Source organism: Condylura cristata, unplaced genomic scaffold (assembly GCF_000260355.1).
Source record: "Condylura cristata isolate star-nosed mole 26May11 unplaced genomic scaffold, ConCri1.0 scaffold00004, whole genome shotgun sequence".
Classification (NCBI taxonomy): Eukaryota; Metazoa; Chordata; class Mammalia; order Eulipotyphla; family Talpidae; genus Condylura; species Condylura cristata.
Window position 1 is genome coordinate 60,700,223 of NW_004567105.1, and position 14,201 is coordinate 60,714,423.

The following is a 14,201-nucleotide window of genomic DNA, read 5'->3' on the forward strand; positions in this document are numbered from 1 at the left end:
CCGCTTCAGGCCCGCCCCGGAGCCCCGCCTGCCCCGAGATCTCTGGAGCTCAGAGCGGGGCCGGGAGTCCCGGCCCGCCTTTGCCATGTCCTCGGAGCCTGAGCTCATTGAGCTTCGAGAACTGGCACCCTCACGGCGCACCGGCTTGGGCCGCACCCGGCTGGAGCGCGCCAATGCCCTGCGCATCGCGCCGAGCACCGCACGCAACCCCACGCAGCAGCTGGCCCCTGGCCGGGGCCACCGCTTCCAGCCGGCGGGGCCTGCCACACACACGTGGTGCGATCTCTGTGGAGACTTCATCTGGGGCGTCGTGCGCAAGGGCCTGCAGTGCGCGCGTGAGTAGCAGCCCGCACGCCGGCCGGTGAGAGTGAAATAGGTGGCCAAGGGTTTGCGCTGTTGCTACAGGTCATGCTGCAGCGTAGCGGGTGGGCGGGGGTGGTCTCAGGGACCATCTGTTACCTTTGCCCCACCGCGAAAGAGAGTGCAGGCCACCGTTTTATATCTTTGCCACTCCTCCCCGCGCCATCCGCCTCTGTGGCAGTGTTGGACAGAGGAGGTTGCCTGTGAATAACAAGGTACTGATTCCAAGTTTCTTCTTAAAGTGCCTTAGCCCTTCTTGAGAACGTCTTTGTGCCTACCAGCCTCTGAGTAAATGGCAGATATGCTCCGTCCAAAAGTTTCATTTATTGTGTTCCCTTCCAAAATGCCTGGGATGAAGGAAATTCACCCACCTTTGGAAAGGGGTCAGGCAAAAAGTAGAACCTTGGATAGGCCCCCTGAAAGCAGGAATTTTGTCGAGTCTTTATTTAGGAAATATCTACTGCAACCCAGTCAACCAGATGCTAAAGCATTGAAACCAACAGCCACACGACCATGTTCCTTCTGCCATCCCAAGAATTACAACCGCACCAAGCAGAGGTCACTCTCCTACTGCCAACACATCAGCTAGAACCACTTACGATGTCTTTATAGGCCTCCAAACCCCTCTGCCTGCACCCTACCTCAGACCTGGTGTATCAGTCACTGGGAGGATATCAGTGATTTTTAAATAACAGATTCTAGTGTGCAGTCAGGATTGAGAACCAGCGCTCTCACCCACTTGGGACCTTAGGGAAGTTTCTCGGACATGGAAATCCCATCATCTAGCATAGAAGTCTGACTAAACTCCGCTGGGAGGAACATGACATTTATGACAGTATACAAAACATAAACAAGGGCTGGGCCACTATTGTTTCCAAGGAGAAATAAAATGACCATGGAAATGATTAACAGGACAAGTTGAGGATGCGCCAAAGGCAGACACAAGGGAGGAATCAAAGATGAGTTAGGTTTGTTATATTTTGTTTTGCTTGAAACAACTGGGAAAATATGTTTTTGTTTTCTTCTGAGATGAAGAATTCCGGTGACAGTATGGGTGAAGTAGAAGGACAGCAAGTTAAAATTTGGCCACACTGCTTTGAAATATCTATTAGGTATCCAAGTGAGATTCAGATGCGGCATTTGACAAGAGTGGGGAAGGTCAGTGAGGGAAGTAGTAACCCCTTGGTTCTGTGTACTTGAATATACACCCAGCAGGGAAGTGATCAGGCCTGCATCGTGGACACCCTGGGAATTGAGACAAAACCAGCAAAGAAGCTGCAGGGAGGGGGGGAGGAAAACCAGTATAGTGTGAACTCTCCCTGGGAGCAAAAAGGAGCAAGCACCACTGATGTTGAGGTGAGGTTGCTAGGGACCCTAACCAGGGCAGTTTCCCAGGGGGAGGAATGGATGGAGGAGGGAATGAAGGTGAAGAATAAGTGTATGCAGACCAATATTCCTAAATTTTGGTGTGAGGGAAGAGACTTGACAAGGAGAGGGGGACATGGGTTAAATATTTTATTTCCCTTAAAGTAAAAGGGCGGAAGGAGGCTTGACAGTTGAAAGGGGAAGTTTTGTGCTAGGCCTGAGTCTCTAACCACCGGAGGCCTTTCCTGTAGCTTCCAGTTGTTGTGGGACAAAACACCATAGTCTCTCAACAATGGGTGGTAACAGTTTGTGCGACAAGGCAGATCACACAGAGCCCCTCCGGCAGTGGCCTTCACCCCGGCCTCCATCCTCCCCCACCCCGCGCCATGCTTCTCCGAGCTGCAGCTGAGACTCCAGTCTCACAGACAGACTTCTCTGCAGATTGCAAGTACACCTGCCACTACCGTTGCCGCGCTCGCGTCTGCTTGGACTGCTGCGGGCCCCGGGACCTAGGCTGGGAACCGGCGCTGGAACTGGACACCAACGTGGTGAGCGCGGGGCTGGTGGCGGGTGGGTGAGGCAGGGACCTACGGACGAGCCAGCTACACATCAGGCGTTCCCGAGGGCCGCCCGGCCGCCAGGCAGAACGAGCACTCTGAGGGCGCATTACTCTGCTGCAAAAAGTTGCTAACTCTGCCCACGGGCTCGAAGGGGTGCCGGGGGCACTTACACGGCGCTGACCGCCGCGAATCGCCTAGGTTCGGCGCACGCGCAATTTCCCGCACCCGCATCCGGGCACGCGGCGCGCGGTGCACATGCGCACACACTGACTCGTCTGCAGGAGGTGGGGCCTACCGGGCCGCGCCTAGCTGAGCTGCTCCCGCGATGAGATCATTTCTGGAGGCTAAGAATGTGCGGCCCCGCCCATCCAAGCCCCTCCCCCCCTCGGGAGACTAAAGTTAGGTCCCGGCTGTCTACGTTTCAGTATTAACGGTCGCGGCCAGGGCGCAGGTCTTGGCGCACGCGCACACTGACACGCACGCGCACACGCGCTTGGGGCGGTGGTTGAGGGTTTTAGAGGCTGGGGACTGAGGAGCTGGCGGGCGGCACGGGGATGGGCGAGGCGGACGCTGGGACGCCTTCTTTCGAGATGACCTGGAGCAGCACGACGAGCAGTGGCTACTGCAGCCAGGAGGACTCAGACTCCGAGCTCGAGCAGTACTTCACGGCGCGCACCTCGCTGGTGCGCAAGCCACGCCGGGACCAGGTGGGGGCCGGGGGTGGCGGGCGGAGGGTGGGCGTTGGGACCCCGCCTTACCTCCGTGAGCTGCCTTGGCCACCGTTTCCGGGCAGTCCCTCCCTCCCTCCTGTCGGCGCGAATCCCGGCCCGGCCTGGGCCAGCCCGCGGAGCCGAGTGTCGGGCTCCCAGCGCCTCGGTGTCGAGGGCCGCGGCCCCCTTGCTGTCTGTCCCAGACCGGTCGAACCAGGGGAGGCAGCTACGTGGCTCGGGGCAGACCAGGGAGGTGGCGATCTATGACTAAAGCCAACTGCGTGGCCGGGACCAGCACCACGATTTCCGCGTTCGCGTTCGGACGCTGCCACCCCCTCCTTTGGGAGACCCGGAGAGGAAGTGGAGGGGGAGGAGTCCTCGCCGGGAACTGAGAAGTGTGCTTTGGAGGCCGGGAAGGCCCGCGCCCTTCCAGTGTGCCCCGCGGGCCGGAGCCTACTGACCACCCGTCTCTCACCAGACCTGGTCTGTTACCAGCTGATGGAACGTGCAAGTTTCTGATTCCCCCCCCCAACCCCCCCCCCACGGTGTAGACCTGGAGAAAGGGGATTTGGGATGGAAATGAGTGAGATGGAAAGTTTGTTTTATAAGTTTTATAAACATCCAGGAGCACTTGATGAGAGGAGAATTGGAAAGGTCAGATTGTAAAGTGCCCTGAAAGAGTTCAAGGGAGGTAGGGCTACTAATCCAAAATCATGAGGTGTACTGGGGCAGCTTTACCTCTTGGAGTCTCCTAGGAGTCCCCATTATCGGAGACCTCTGTGTTGCGTGCCATGAGTGTAACTGCCAGGCGAAGATAATTATTTTAGGGATTAGTACACCTTAGGAGGGTGTCAGAAAAGGCGTGGGACCTCTCAGTACACCTATGAGCATTGGGGCAGAATTCTTTTGTAAGGCAAGAAAAGGAGTTGTGGATGATTCTTTGGGCAAAAATTGTCTACCTCAAAAGCTCAACCAGATCTTGGGTGCAAGGTTTGAATGTGGTTCCTTGGCCCTGTTAACCAAATCTGAGCTGTTTTCTACTGTGGAAAGGTAAGGAAACCCAAAGACACTAACCAGTTGAAAAGGAATGTGGGGAGTCAAAAGTCGTGTGTGAAATAAAACCACTGGTTACTATGAACAGTGGCAGATTAGAGGGTGAGTCACTGTGGTGCAGGAGGGGGGTTCTGTTGTCCTACTGTGCATCTCTTGGGGATAGCTTTTGGAATTATTCTACAGCAGACAGCTTTGAAAATGGGAAAGAAAAGGAATGCCTCCCCTTGAATCCTGGCAGGACAGTGCAGTGCCTGCAGTCCGAGTTCCTTGTTTTGAGTGAGATACTGAAAGAGGTTCATGTGTAGAAGGGAATGAGCATCCCAGTCCAGGGTTCCGGGTTGCCCAGGAAGAAAGAGGAAGGTTTCTCAATCCCAAACTCTTGGTGTTCAAAGCTGGAATTAAGTTAGTGCCATCCCTATGCCCAGCCTGTTTTGCAATTGGAATTCTCTTCCTTCCTGCCCTAACATTAGAGTCTATTCAACTTTCCTCCTACCCCTAGCAAACCCCCCCCCCCATCCCTGGTGCTCTTGCCCATTGGGGCATTCCTTTCTGCCCCCAGTCTGCTCCTTGGGCCTGAGCAAACACACCCATCCTTTATTCTCAACCTCTAGTTCTCATTTTACACATACACGCCCACTCATATCATTTCTTCTGACTGCCTTTACATAGGGTTTCTCACTATCCCCAACAAAGTTTCTATTAGAGTTTTCACTTCTCAGTGTTCTTCATCCAGGAAACCTTTGGAAACTTGGAAATAAGCTGCAGTTCCCATCCCCTTTTCTAATGAGGCCCCAACCTCTGTCCTCAGCTCTGAGTATTGCTAGCTGCCAAACAGCAACAGGTTGTAGGTGAAGCACATGCTGGTAAAAAGCTGTGGATTCCACCCTGGCATCCCCTCACCTATCCCCTCCATTCATCCCTGTAAGGTGGTTTAAGCATAGAGGGCTCCAAGGCAGCTGTCAGGGAAAAGCATTTCTATCCTGGGCACAGAGCTGGATACAGAATTATTTATAGGACACCTTCTTGGGAATTCCCCTGGGACAAAGCATTGGTCAGTAGTGATCTCAGCTGTCTGTAATACTTCCATTCCAAGTATGACCTATCTGATGTCAACAGGAAGTAAGACTGATGCAGTGGAGGGAAGTTTGGTAGAAGAAAGTTAATTCAGAGCCCTAGCCACCCTGTTCAGACTCCACCCTTCCAGCACCCTTCCAGCAAGAGTCCAGTGGAGGAGTGGGTGTGGGACAGTGGTGGAGCCAAAGTCTTTGGATAAACCTTGAGATAGTAGGGACACAGTGCAGGAGTCCATATTTGCTTGGCATTGTAAGACAAGTTCTACTGTGTGGTTGCGTCTGTGACAGATTGCAGCTTTATCTGAAGCTGCCTTTTGTGCAGATTAAGTGACGTGACATTTTACTGTTATGTCTGAGGCAGGTATGGTTGGCCCCAACTCCCTATAAAGGGGTATTAACATAGTAGAGATTGCCTTTCCCCTCCTGCCCCCTGGTGGCTGAGATCCTGTTATGTTTGTACCAGTCCCCAGAGCTCCCACCGTGCAGTAGGTCAAGGCTTTTCTGGGAGAGTAGCAAAACGGGCTGCCTTCCTCAGCACATATCCTGACCCTATCAACTACAGTGCTGGGATCAGGTTGTGCATTGAAGAAGTGTCTATCCTAGAAACAAAAAGTCTTAAGAGGCCCTTTATCTCTTTCCTGGCCCCTTGTCTTGTGATCTCATTTGCCTTAGTTTTGAGGTATCCCTATGGCCACTCCCAGTGCTAAGGAGGCCCCAGGCAGGTAGCAGAAAGAAGCCAAAAGGTTCTGCCTTTGCTCTCTCTACCTATAGCCAGCTGAACCCAGCCAGTGATGGGTTAACATCAAACCTAGGGCTTTGTTATAGATTGCCAGAGGCTGCCCAGAGGCCATCTTTCCCAATAGTCACCAAGGTATCACCTCCCTGACTGTGAAGTGCATTGTAGTGGGATGGATTCCTTAAGGGCCTATGCCCATTCTGGTCCACTTCTTTCAGGATGAATCAGTGGAGTGGGAGACAGCTGACCTTTCTCAGGCAGAGATTGAGCAGAAGATCAAAGAGTACAATGGCCAAATCAATAGCAACCTCTTCATGAGCCTGGTGAGTCAGCAGCCTGGGAAAGGACGGAACCCAGCTATATGCCTGATGTCCAAAGGGCTGTGTATTTGTGGATGGACAGTGATTTCACACCCAGTCCCTTACCTGGACTGGTAGTGCCCTAATCTGTACCAGCTCAGCTAAAACCTGGTCATAATTCAATCTTTCCTTTTCAGAACAAGGATGGCTCCTACACAGGTTTTATCAAGGTTCAGCTGAAGTTGGTACGCCCAGTCTCAGTGCCCTCCAGCAAGAAGCCACCCTCCTTACAGGATGCCCGGCGGGGTCCAGCACGTGGCACAGTTGTGAAGCGTCGCACCTCCTTCTACCTGCCCAAGGATGCTGTCAAACACCTGCATGTGCTGTCACGCACCCGGGCACGCGAGGTCATTGAGGCCTTGCTGCGAAAGTTTTTGGTGGTGGATGATCCTCGCAAGTTTGCACTCTTTGAGCGGGCTGAGCGCCACGGTCAAGGTGGGCTTCCCATTTAGCCCACTGTGTTGTGTGTGAAAGTATATATGCATGCGGGGGTGGAGAGGCCTGGCCCTGACGCTAACAAAATACTGCCTTGCCCCTGCTTGGCCCTCAGTGTATCTCCGGAAGCTGTCAGATGATGAACAACCCCTGCGGCTTCGGCTCCTGGCTGGGCCCAGTGAGAAGGCCCTAAGCTTCATCCTGAAGGAGAATGACTCTGGGGAGGTGAATGTGAGTAAAAATCCGTCCCTTAGCTTCTTGGTTGTCAAGAAGGGCAGTGTTGGTGGGTTGCAGCTACAGTAAGGCTTAGAAGAGGAATAGGGCTGGAGGATAAAACTTACAAGGTCTCTCAGGACTATGTGAATTTTATAGCTAAAATAGGCTTCCAGGCCGTTTGTGCAAGGTCTTGGGCCGGGAATAATTTTCGTGGTGGTTTGTTCTCTTACTCTGAAGAATCATCAGGATTTACAGAAGTCCATCTGATAGCATGGTGATCCCAGGTTAAATCAAAACCGCCCAAATGGGACCCATGCTATCGTAGATGCTCAGCCTTCAGGCATTAGGACTTTTTATCGGGAAGCTTCCTAGCTTTATGTAATTGAATGTATGGAGTGGGATTAGACTCGAGCAGGCATTTTCACAGGGAACTGGAAAACATCTGGTTTGGCTGCCTTTCCACAAGGTGTTAACTCTACTTTATGTGGTCCATTTTTTATTTGATCTGTTGTTGGGAATCCTAGCACAGATTGTTTAGGCAAGAACCTGCATCAGAAGACCCTGTCCTAGCTCAGTGGCCATGGAGCTTTTTTGGGGAGGGCCTGTGGGCTTGGTCATGTCTACTACAGCCCGTGTCCCTCCCCCTCTAACCGCCCCTGCAGTGGGATGCCTTCAGCGTACCTGAACTACATAACTTCCTGCGGATCCTGCAGCGGGAAGAGGAGGAGCACCTCCGCCAAATCCTGCAGAAATACTCCTTTTGCCGCCAGAAGATCCAGGAAGCTCTTCATGCCTGCCCCCTGGGGTGACCTCTTGTACCAGTGTGGGAGGAGGAGAGTAGGCAGCGCCTAGGGCATGCCGAGTGAATGTGACAGGGCCCGTGTGGCCTGAAGAATGAGTGTGCATGGAGGCCCTCTGTTGCTGAGGGAATGAGCCCAGAGAACAGTGAAGAAGCTGGCCCCCTGTGTCCACCAGTGGGTATAGCAGAGCTTGGCTCTGCACCCGTTTGCCCTTCGTTTACTGGGTCATGGTGGCCAGGGTTGCCCTGGGGAGCTGCTCTGCAGCAAGGGTAAAGCATACAGAAGTCTCAGTAATTTGTCTCAGATAAGAGAATTTTGGAGACCCAACACAGAATAAGGTTGTTTACAGGGATGAGGGCTACCATCTATGGAGAAAGGTTGTGTGTTTTGGGTCTTAGGGTGTCAGAATAGCCCTATCAAAGCCAAGGGTGGGTGTTGAAGGTAAGACAGGCATCTAGGAAGAATCTAGGCTTCCTTTTGCAGTGCCCTCCGACTCCTCACACATCCTGGGATCTGAGAGTGCTGGTTCATGGTGCAGCAACAGTGCCTCGGTGCCTCCTTTAAGGAAAATGTCCCTGGGTCAGGATTGTGAGTGTGGGTATTGACCCAGGTCTGTGCCTTGCTTGCCAACCAAAACCAGGGTCTTTCCTGCAAGTATTTTTGATAATGTGTGTGAATGTATGTACTATTTTGTGGCTTCAGTGGAATGCCTCCTGTGGGGAGAGGGGTGGGGTTTATTGTCATCACTAGTGCCTGAGAGAATTGGCTGAATAAAGATTTAAGAAGCCTATTTTTGGAATGTTTTATTATGGGTCCTCAGCTATAGTTGTCATGCCAGGGACTGCCAAGGGTGATAGACTCACAGCACCTTTGCAGTGTCACCATGGGAAAGGCCAGGGAGTAAGGATATGTACTCAGTTATCACTTAGTATCCTTGGGCTCAGTTTAGTGGAGGCAAGACTTGCAGATACATGTAGAACCTAGGGTAATCCTGACACACACCACACACACAGATGGCAGCTATAGCTAGAGAGTTCTGGGTAATCCGGATGGTCACACCACTCCCCTACCCCCCGTGAGGCACTTCATCAAATACTGAGCTACTGCCATGGATCAGACACTGTTCACTACACCCAGAGCGCAGCTCTAACTTGCTTTTATGAAGGGCGCATCCTGGTGGGTTTGTGAAGGATAAATATGAAGTTCTTCGGACCTGAGTGTAGCTATACGACATAGAGCAAATTCCTTAATTAGCCTTGGGTTCGGTTTCTCATTCTTAAAGTACTGTGGTGGTTAAGATTGGTGTGGGAATACAATGAATCCAGACGGCTGTTCCGCAGGATAGTCTGGGGTCAGGCACTTAAGTGCCGATTTGGGGAAACTTGGTGATCAGGCAGTCCCGATCGACCTGAATTCCGGTGATTGGGGACAGCGGGTCCTCCCACACACCTGGAAGAAATTTAGAAGCACCTACCGCTACCTGGGTGGGAGCTGCCTCAGCTGGGGAGAGCGAGGCCTGCTGGGACCGGACGTCCCACAGTGCATGCTGGGGTGGCTAGCGTTTGAGGACGGCTATTGGCCCGGTTCAGCGGACCGACAAGGAAAGCAGCCAATCAGACCCGGCAGCGTGAGGAAGCGGAAGTGAGGTTTCCGTGGAGACAGCGGAGCCTGCGGAAGGTGGCGGCGGCGGCGGCAGCAGCCGCACCTGCGAGCGGAGGCCGAAGCTGGGTATGGCGGTGCTCACGGCCCTGTGAGAGCTACTCGGCCGCGGGGCCCGCCATGCGCCGGCGGCCCTGACATGGGCGCCAGCGGCTCCAAAGCTCGGGGCCTGTGGCCCTTCGCCTCGGCGGCGGGGGGCGGCGGCCAGGAGGCGGCGGTCTCTGAGCAAGCTTTGGTGCGGCCTCGAGGCCGAGTCGTGCCCCCCTTCGTATTCACGCGCCGCGGGTAAGGGCGCGGGTTCCGCCCGGGGGAGGACAGCAGGGCGGCCGGGCGCCCCGCCCCATGGGGAGCTCCTGCCCCTTTACTGGGATGATTCCTATTTTGGGACCCTATGGGAGCAAATGGTGGGGAACGCGTGCGGTAGGCTCCTGGTGGCCTGCCTGCTGTCGGTGTCCCTAGGGGAAGAGGTTTGCTCCTGGGCAGGCTCTTTTCCAGAAAGCTAAGATAGGACTGCCTGGGCCTTCGGGACTCTTCCTTTCATCCGGGCCTGCAAGTTGAAGGCACCTAGCCTTTCCAGCCCCACCCCCGGTTCTACCTGGGGAGAATGATCTGATTTGGCTGTTGCCATTTCTCACCGTGGTGGGGTTGGGCTTGTGAGGGTAATAGACGGGGAAGCAGGCATGGGACCTGAGGCAAAAGACCCTCAGACAGGTATGTTCTTAAGATCTAGAATGCTGTCTTCCTCTTCCTCCTTGGAGCCCCAGACAGGAGCACTACATTGGCCCAGCCCTGGTGGGCCCTGGGGGACTGGCACTAAGGTGAGGCTGGAGATTTAACTGTAGCTACCAGGGAGACCCAGCAGAGGCAGTTTGGCTGCATCAACCTCCTGGGGGTGGGTAGGAAGGATGCAGCCTTTCTCCCTTAGGCTCGCTCCTTTCTACCACAGGCATCTGCTTTCTTAGGCATTGGTCCTGGACTGGCAGTGTCTTCTGAAGTGAGATAGACATGTCCAGGCCACCAACCTGCCCACTTTAGAAGTCCTGCGTGAAGGGCCTTGTATTGAAGTGGTTTTTCTTGCTGGGCAAACCAGAGATGAGAACTGGTCATAACTGCCTGGATAGTGTGCTCTGATAAGGAGTCTCTACTTGCCGCCTAACAGAGCTGGCCACCAGCCCACTCCCCACTTCCTTAACAAGGAATTTTGCAGACATATTATCCTCTTTTCTTCCCACCAAGGTTTTTCCTCCCCATTTAGAGGTGACCACACTCCAGATGGTCTGTGGCATTTGCCATGACCACGTGTGAGGCCCCAGCCCAGCCTGTTCCCCTCTCCCTCTACACAGCTCCATGTTCTATGACGAGGATGGGGATCTGGCTCACGAGTTCTATGAGGAGACAATCGTCACCAAGAACGGGCAGAAGCGGGCCAAGCTGAGGCGGGTGCATAAGAACTTGATTCCTCAGGTGAGGGGTTGGGCAGTGGTCATAGAACCTGCCTTTTGAGTGTGTGAAGGTAGACCCAGATGGGGTCTATTATAAGGGTGGGGGGTCTTGAGGGAGGACCTGGGAGGAACAGGAAGGCTTCCTGGAACAGGGGCCCTGAGCTGACCCTCACCAGCCTCTGTTTCCACGGCAGGGCATCGTGAAGTTGGATCCCCCCCGCATCCACGTGGATTTCCCTGTGATCCTCTATGAGGTGTGAACCTGGAGGGTGACAGGCAAAAGCACCCCTGGCCCCGGCAAGAACCCCCCCAGGTTCAAGGTGTGGCTTCCATTGAGGAACCTAGGCTGAGGCCACAACCCTGAATAAACTACATTGGCCCGGAACCTTCAGCTGTGAGCAGGACAGTCCTGCAATGTTGGTTGGGTATTGTTTTGTGTATGGACAAGAGGTGGCTGGTTGCTGGCGAGAACTAATGGCGGAGTTACCAGTCCACCTTCTCCAGGAATCCTTAAAAGGAGCATGCAGGGCATATACTGGTCAGGACTGCCTGGTTCCTGGGCCTTCTCCTGGCCTGCTTTCTTCCAAACACCTCCAGCCCAGCCCTGCTACGGGCTACAGCACTTTACAAGCAAGGTCTGCCTTCTTCCAGCCCCTGGGCTGTGGGAGTTGTAATCAAGTGGGAACTTCCTTTCCCTCATTTCCCTTACCCCCTTGTCAGAGCATTTCAGCCGTTTGCTACCTCGATTCCTCCTGTGTTGGACAGAGACTGGGGGCAGCACGAGCCTGATTCTTCCTGCCTACCTGCCCATCTGCTCCCACCCCAGATGGATGGACAGTTTACTGGCTATTAACAGGAGTAGGGATTGGGGTAAGAGACCTCTCTCCAACCTGGGCTGTTCTGATCCCTCTTTACTGCACCTTCTTTTGTCCCATCTCCCAGCCCCTACACCAAGTGAGGGCACAGGGACAGGGTCAAGAAGGGCTGTGGATGCCTGTGTCTATGGGGAATTGCCCCTGCCCACCTACTCTGATCTCCCTTACCGCTGCATTAGCTCCCCCACCTTCATGCGAGATCATCAACCATCCTACAGTTTCGATAGCATCCGAGGGCTGATGCCAATAACTGAGGAGACCAGTGCCCCTTCCCCTGCAGTATCCTCAGCCCTTCAGAATCAGTCAAGGGCAAGTACTGGAGTCCTTGGGTACGGACAGAAAGGCGAGAGCAACCATAAAAGGAATACTTAAAATGTGAAAGTCTGTAAGTAGTCTAGTCCATGTTGTTGGGATGGAGTCTGATTTCTCCATAGAAATGACTTTTTAAAATTCCTTACTGTGCAAGCTCTGTGCTTCAAGAATGTGGGAAATGGCTTGGGGAGGTTGGCCCCTATTCTAGAAAGGCTATTGTATTATTTGTTCAGTTTCAATAAAATTATTTGTAGACCCTGCATGCAAGAGTGGTACCTTCTGGGGCTGTGACTACTGGTGTCTAGACCACCTGCACTCAATGGGTAGACCTGGGTCCAGAACTCAGGGCTCCCATCTCCAACAAGCACCAGCCTAGTAAGCCTGAGCCCAGACTGTGGCCATCTCAGCCATGGCCAGCAGGTGGCAGTATTCATACAGACCTCACCTGGGTCCCCTCTCATGGGCCACTTGTCTGTTGTGTTCAATGCAGGGAGACCCCTAGAATTGGAAGGTCTTCAGGTGCTTTGGTAGGGATGGGCCCCACTTGTCTGACCTGAGGTGAGAATGTGGCTTCATAGGCCTCTAGCAGTGCCAGCTGGCCCTACATAAAGGAACAGCCTGAGCTCCAAGGCCCAACTTTAAGTGGACAGCAGCCACATGGGTGCCACTGTGTCCATGGCCTGCTGCCTGACTCTGCACCTCAAATTCATCTGCCTCCCAGACCTGCCTGATACCACCACCAGCATAACAGACTTGGGGCTTCTGTTCTAGCTGGCAGAGCTCTGCTATGTAATACTCTGTTGCCTGCTGCTTCTGTCTGCTCACCTGCATTCTCCTGCCCCATCCCCATCCCCTCCAGTGAACCATGTCCTGCTGTGACGCTGGTTCTCTGCTAAGCTTAGCTCTTGGCCATCAGCCCAACTCCCAGTTAGGGAAGAGGGACACAGCCTTCTGTGTTTGAGAAGTTGATCTGCCAATCCTTTGGAGGCATCAACTTGTCAAGACCAGAGCAGGATCACCCTTTGCAGCTTGAACTTGAAGTTCTTTTGTGGCTATGAGGCTGGTTCTCTTCTAAGCTTAGGTCTTCCTAGTTTCATGATAAGTTGACATACGTAAGACACTTTTATACTCCACTTCCCCCCACTACAGACTAGCCTAATGCTAGGGTTTGCCCATGCCAAATGGCATCCCGTCACCATTGTCCCAGTATAGGGAACTCCCTGTGCTGACCTCAAACTGAAACAATGGGGGTCACCCGCAGTACTTCCTCACTCCCTCCCATTAGACTGTGTTCACTTCCTTCCTGCTGGTTGCTTGAGGAAGTTCCTGCCCTGCACAGATCTGGCCTGGCCTTTGTTTCCCCAGCCGCCCCTCCCTTGGAGCTTTCTAAGCCTGTCCCTAAGGGAGCCAGCACCGTGGGACAGTGACACCGCCTCCCCACATCCTAGACTCCTTGATCCTCTCCTAGTTCACCAATTACACAATGTCTGGGCACCCGGAAACGGGATCAATGGAGTGTTGGGGGTAGGCTCAGATCAAGGGTGTGTAGATTTGTCCACACCTCTGGGTGGGCACATGCTGAGATCAGCCAAGTGATGATCACCCCCTTAGCCATGTTGTAAGGAGCCCCCTGCTCTGCAGTAACTCAGTGAAATCCACCCAGAAATGTCCACTAGCAGGAGAGCACGCTACAGAACTGTCCCATCCCTGCCTTTCCCCTCAACCCACACTCAATCACATCAACACTTTACCTATGTCATACGGCATGGGACACTTCCATGCTCAGTGTAAAAAAAAAAATTGACTAACTTCCTGGAAGTTCCCATAATCCCCAACCCCCACCCCAGAAATCATCCCTTTTCACCACCTGCTGTGGGGGACTAGCATCCCCTCCCCAGTAGCTTGACTCCTCAGAGCACCACTGTGGGGCCCCTCCATTCACATCCTTGGGAGGGAAGATTGGAGAGAAGAGTTAACCCTGAGGTGTTAAGGAAGCTACATGTCTGGAAAAGGCTGACGCCTGAGCTGTTCCATAGCCTTCCTGTCACCTGGCACAATTCCCCCCAGGCCACAGTCTATTGGGGAAGGGTGGGGAGGGCAGTTAGCCAGCTGGGCATGCTGGAAGGAAACAAGGTCAAGGCATCCCCCTCCCTTGCTCCTGTTCCTGGCCCTTTCCGCTGTCTGAGGGGCAGCAGGAAGTGAGGATAAAGGGCTGGGGTGGGAGGCGGAATGGGATGGGTGGGAGG

The 14,201-nt window shown here is 53.7% G+C and overlaps 2 protein-coding genes across 3 annotated transcripts; both read left to right on the forward strand.

Annotated features, from left to right (window-relative positions):
• The first annotated feature begins 15 nt into the window (after positions 1-15).
• RASSF1 (Ras association (RalGDS/AF-6) domain family member 1) lies at positions 16-8,457 on the forward strand. 2 transcript variants are annotated; one of them, XM_004676125.2, is made up of 6 exons: positions 16-335; positions 2,167-2,273; positions 6,076-6,180; positions 6,354-6,651; positions 6,767-6,882; positions 7,530-8,457. In XM_004676125.2, the coding sequence occupies exons 1-6, from the start codon at positions 86-88 to the stop codon at positions 7,674-7,676; spliced, it is 1,023 nt and encodes a 340-aa protein (XP_004676182.1). In that variant the 5' UTR covers positions 16-85; the 3' UTR covers positions 7,677-8,457. The 2 variants fall into 2 exon arrangements, with proteins under 2 accessions (XP_004676182.1, XP_004676185.1); XM_004676128.2 differs by lacking the exons at positions 16-335; positions 2,167-2,273 and adding an exon at positions 2,583-2,992.
• An 871-nt stretch (positions 8,458-9,328) lies between these two features.
• On the forward strand, positions 9,329-12,215 carry TUSC2 (tumor suppressor candidate 2). Its single transcript, XM_004676129.2, has 3 exons — positions 9,329-9,611; positions 10,670-10,790; positions 10,963-12,215. The coding sequence occupies exons 1-3, from the start codon at positions 9,466-9,468 to the stop codon at positions 11,026-11,028; spliced, it is 333 nt and encodes a 110-aa protein (XP_004676186.1). The 5' UTR covers positions 9,329-9,465; the 3' UTR covers positions 11,029-12,215.
• The last annotated feature ends 1,986 nt before the right edge of the window (positions 12,216-14,201 follow it).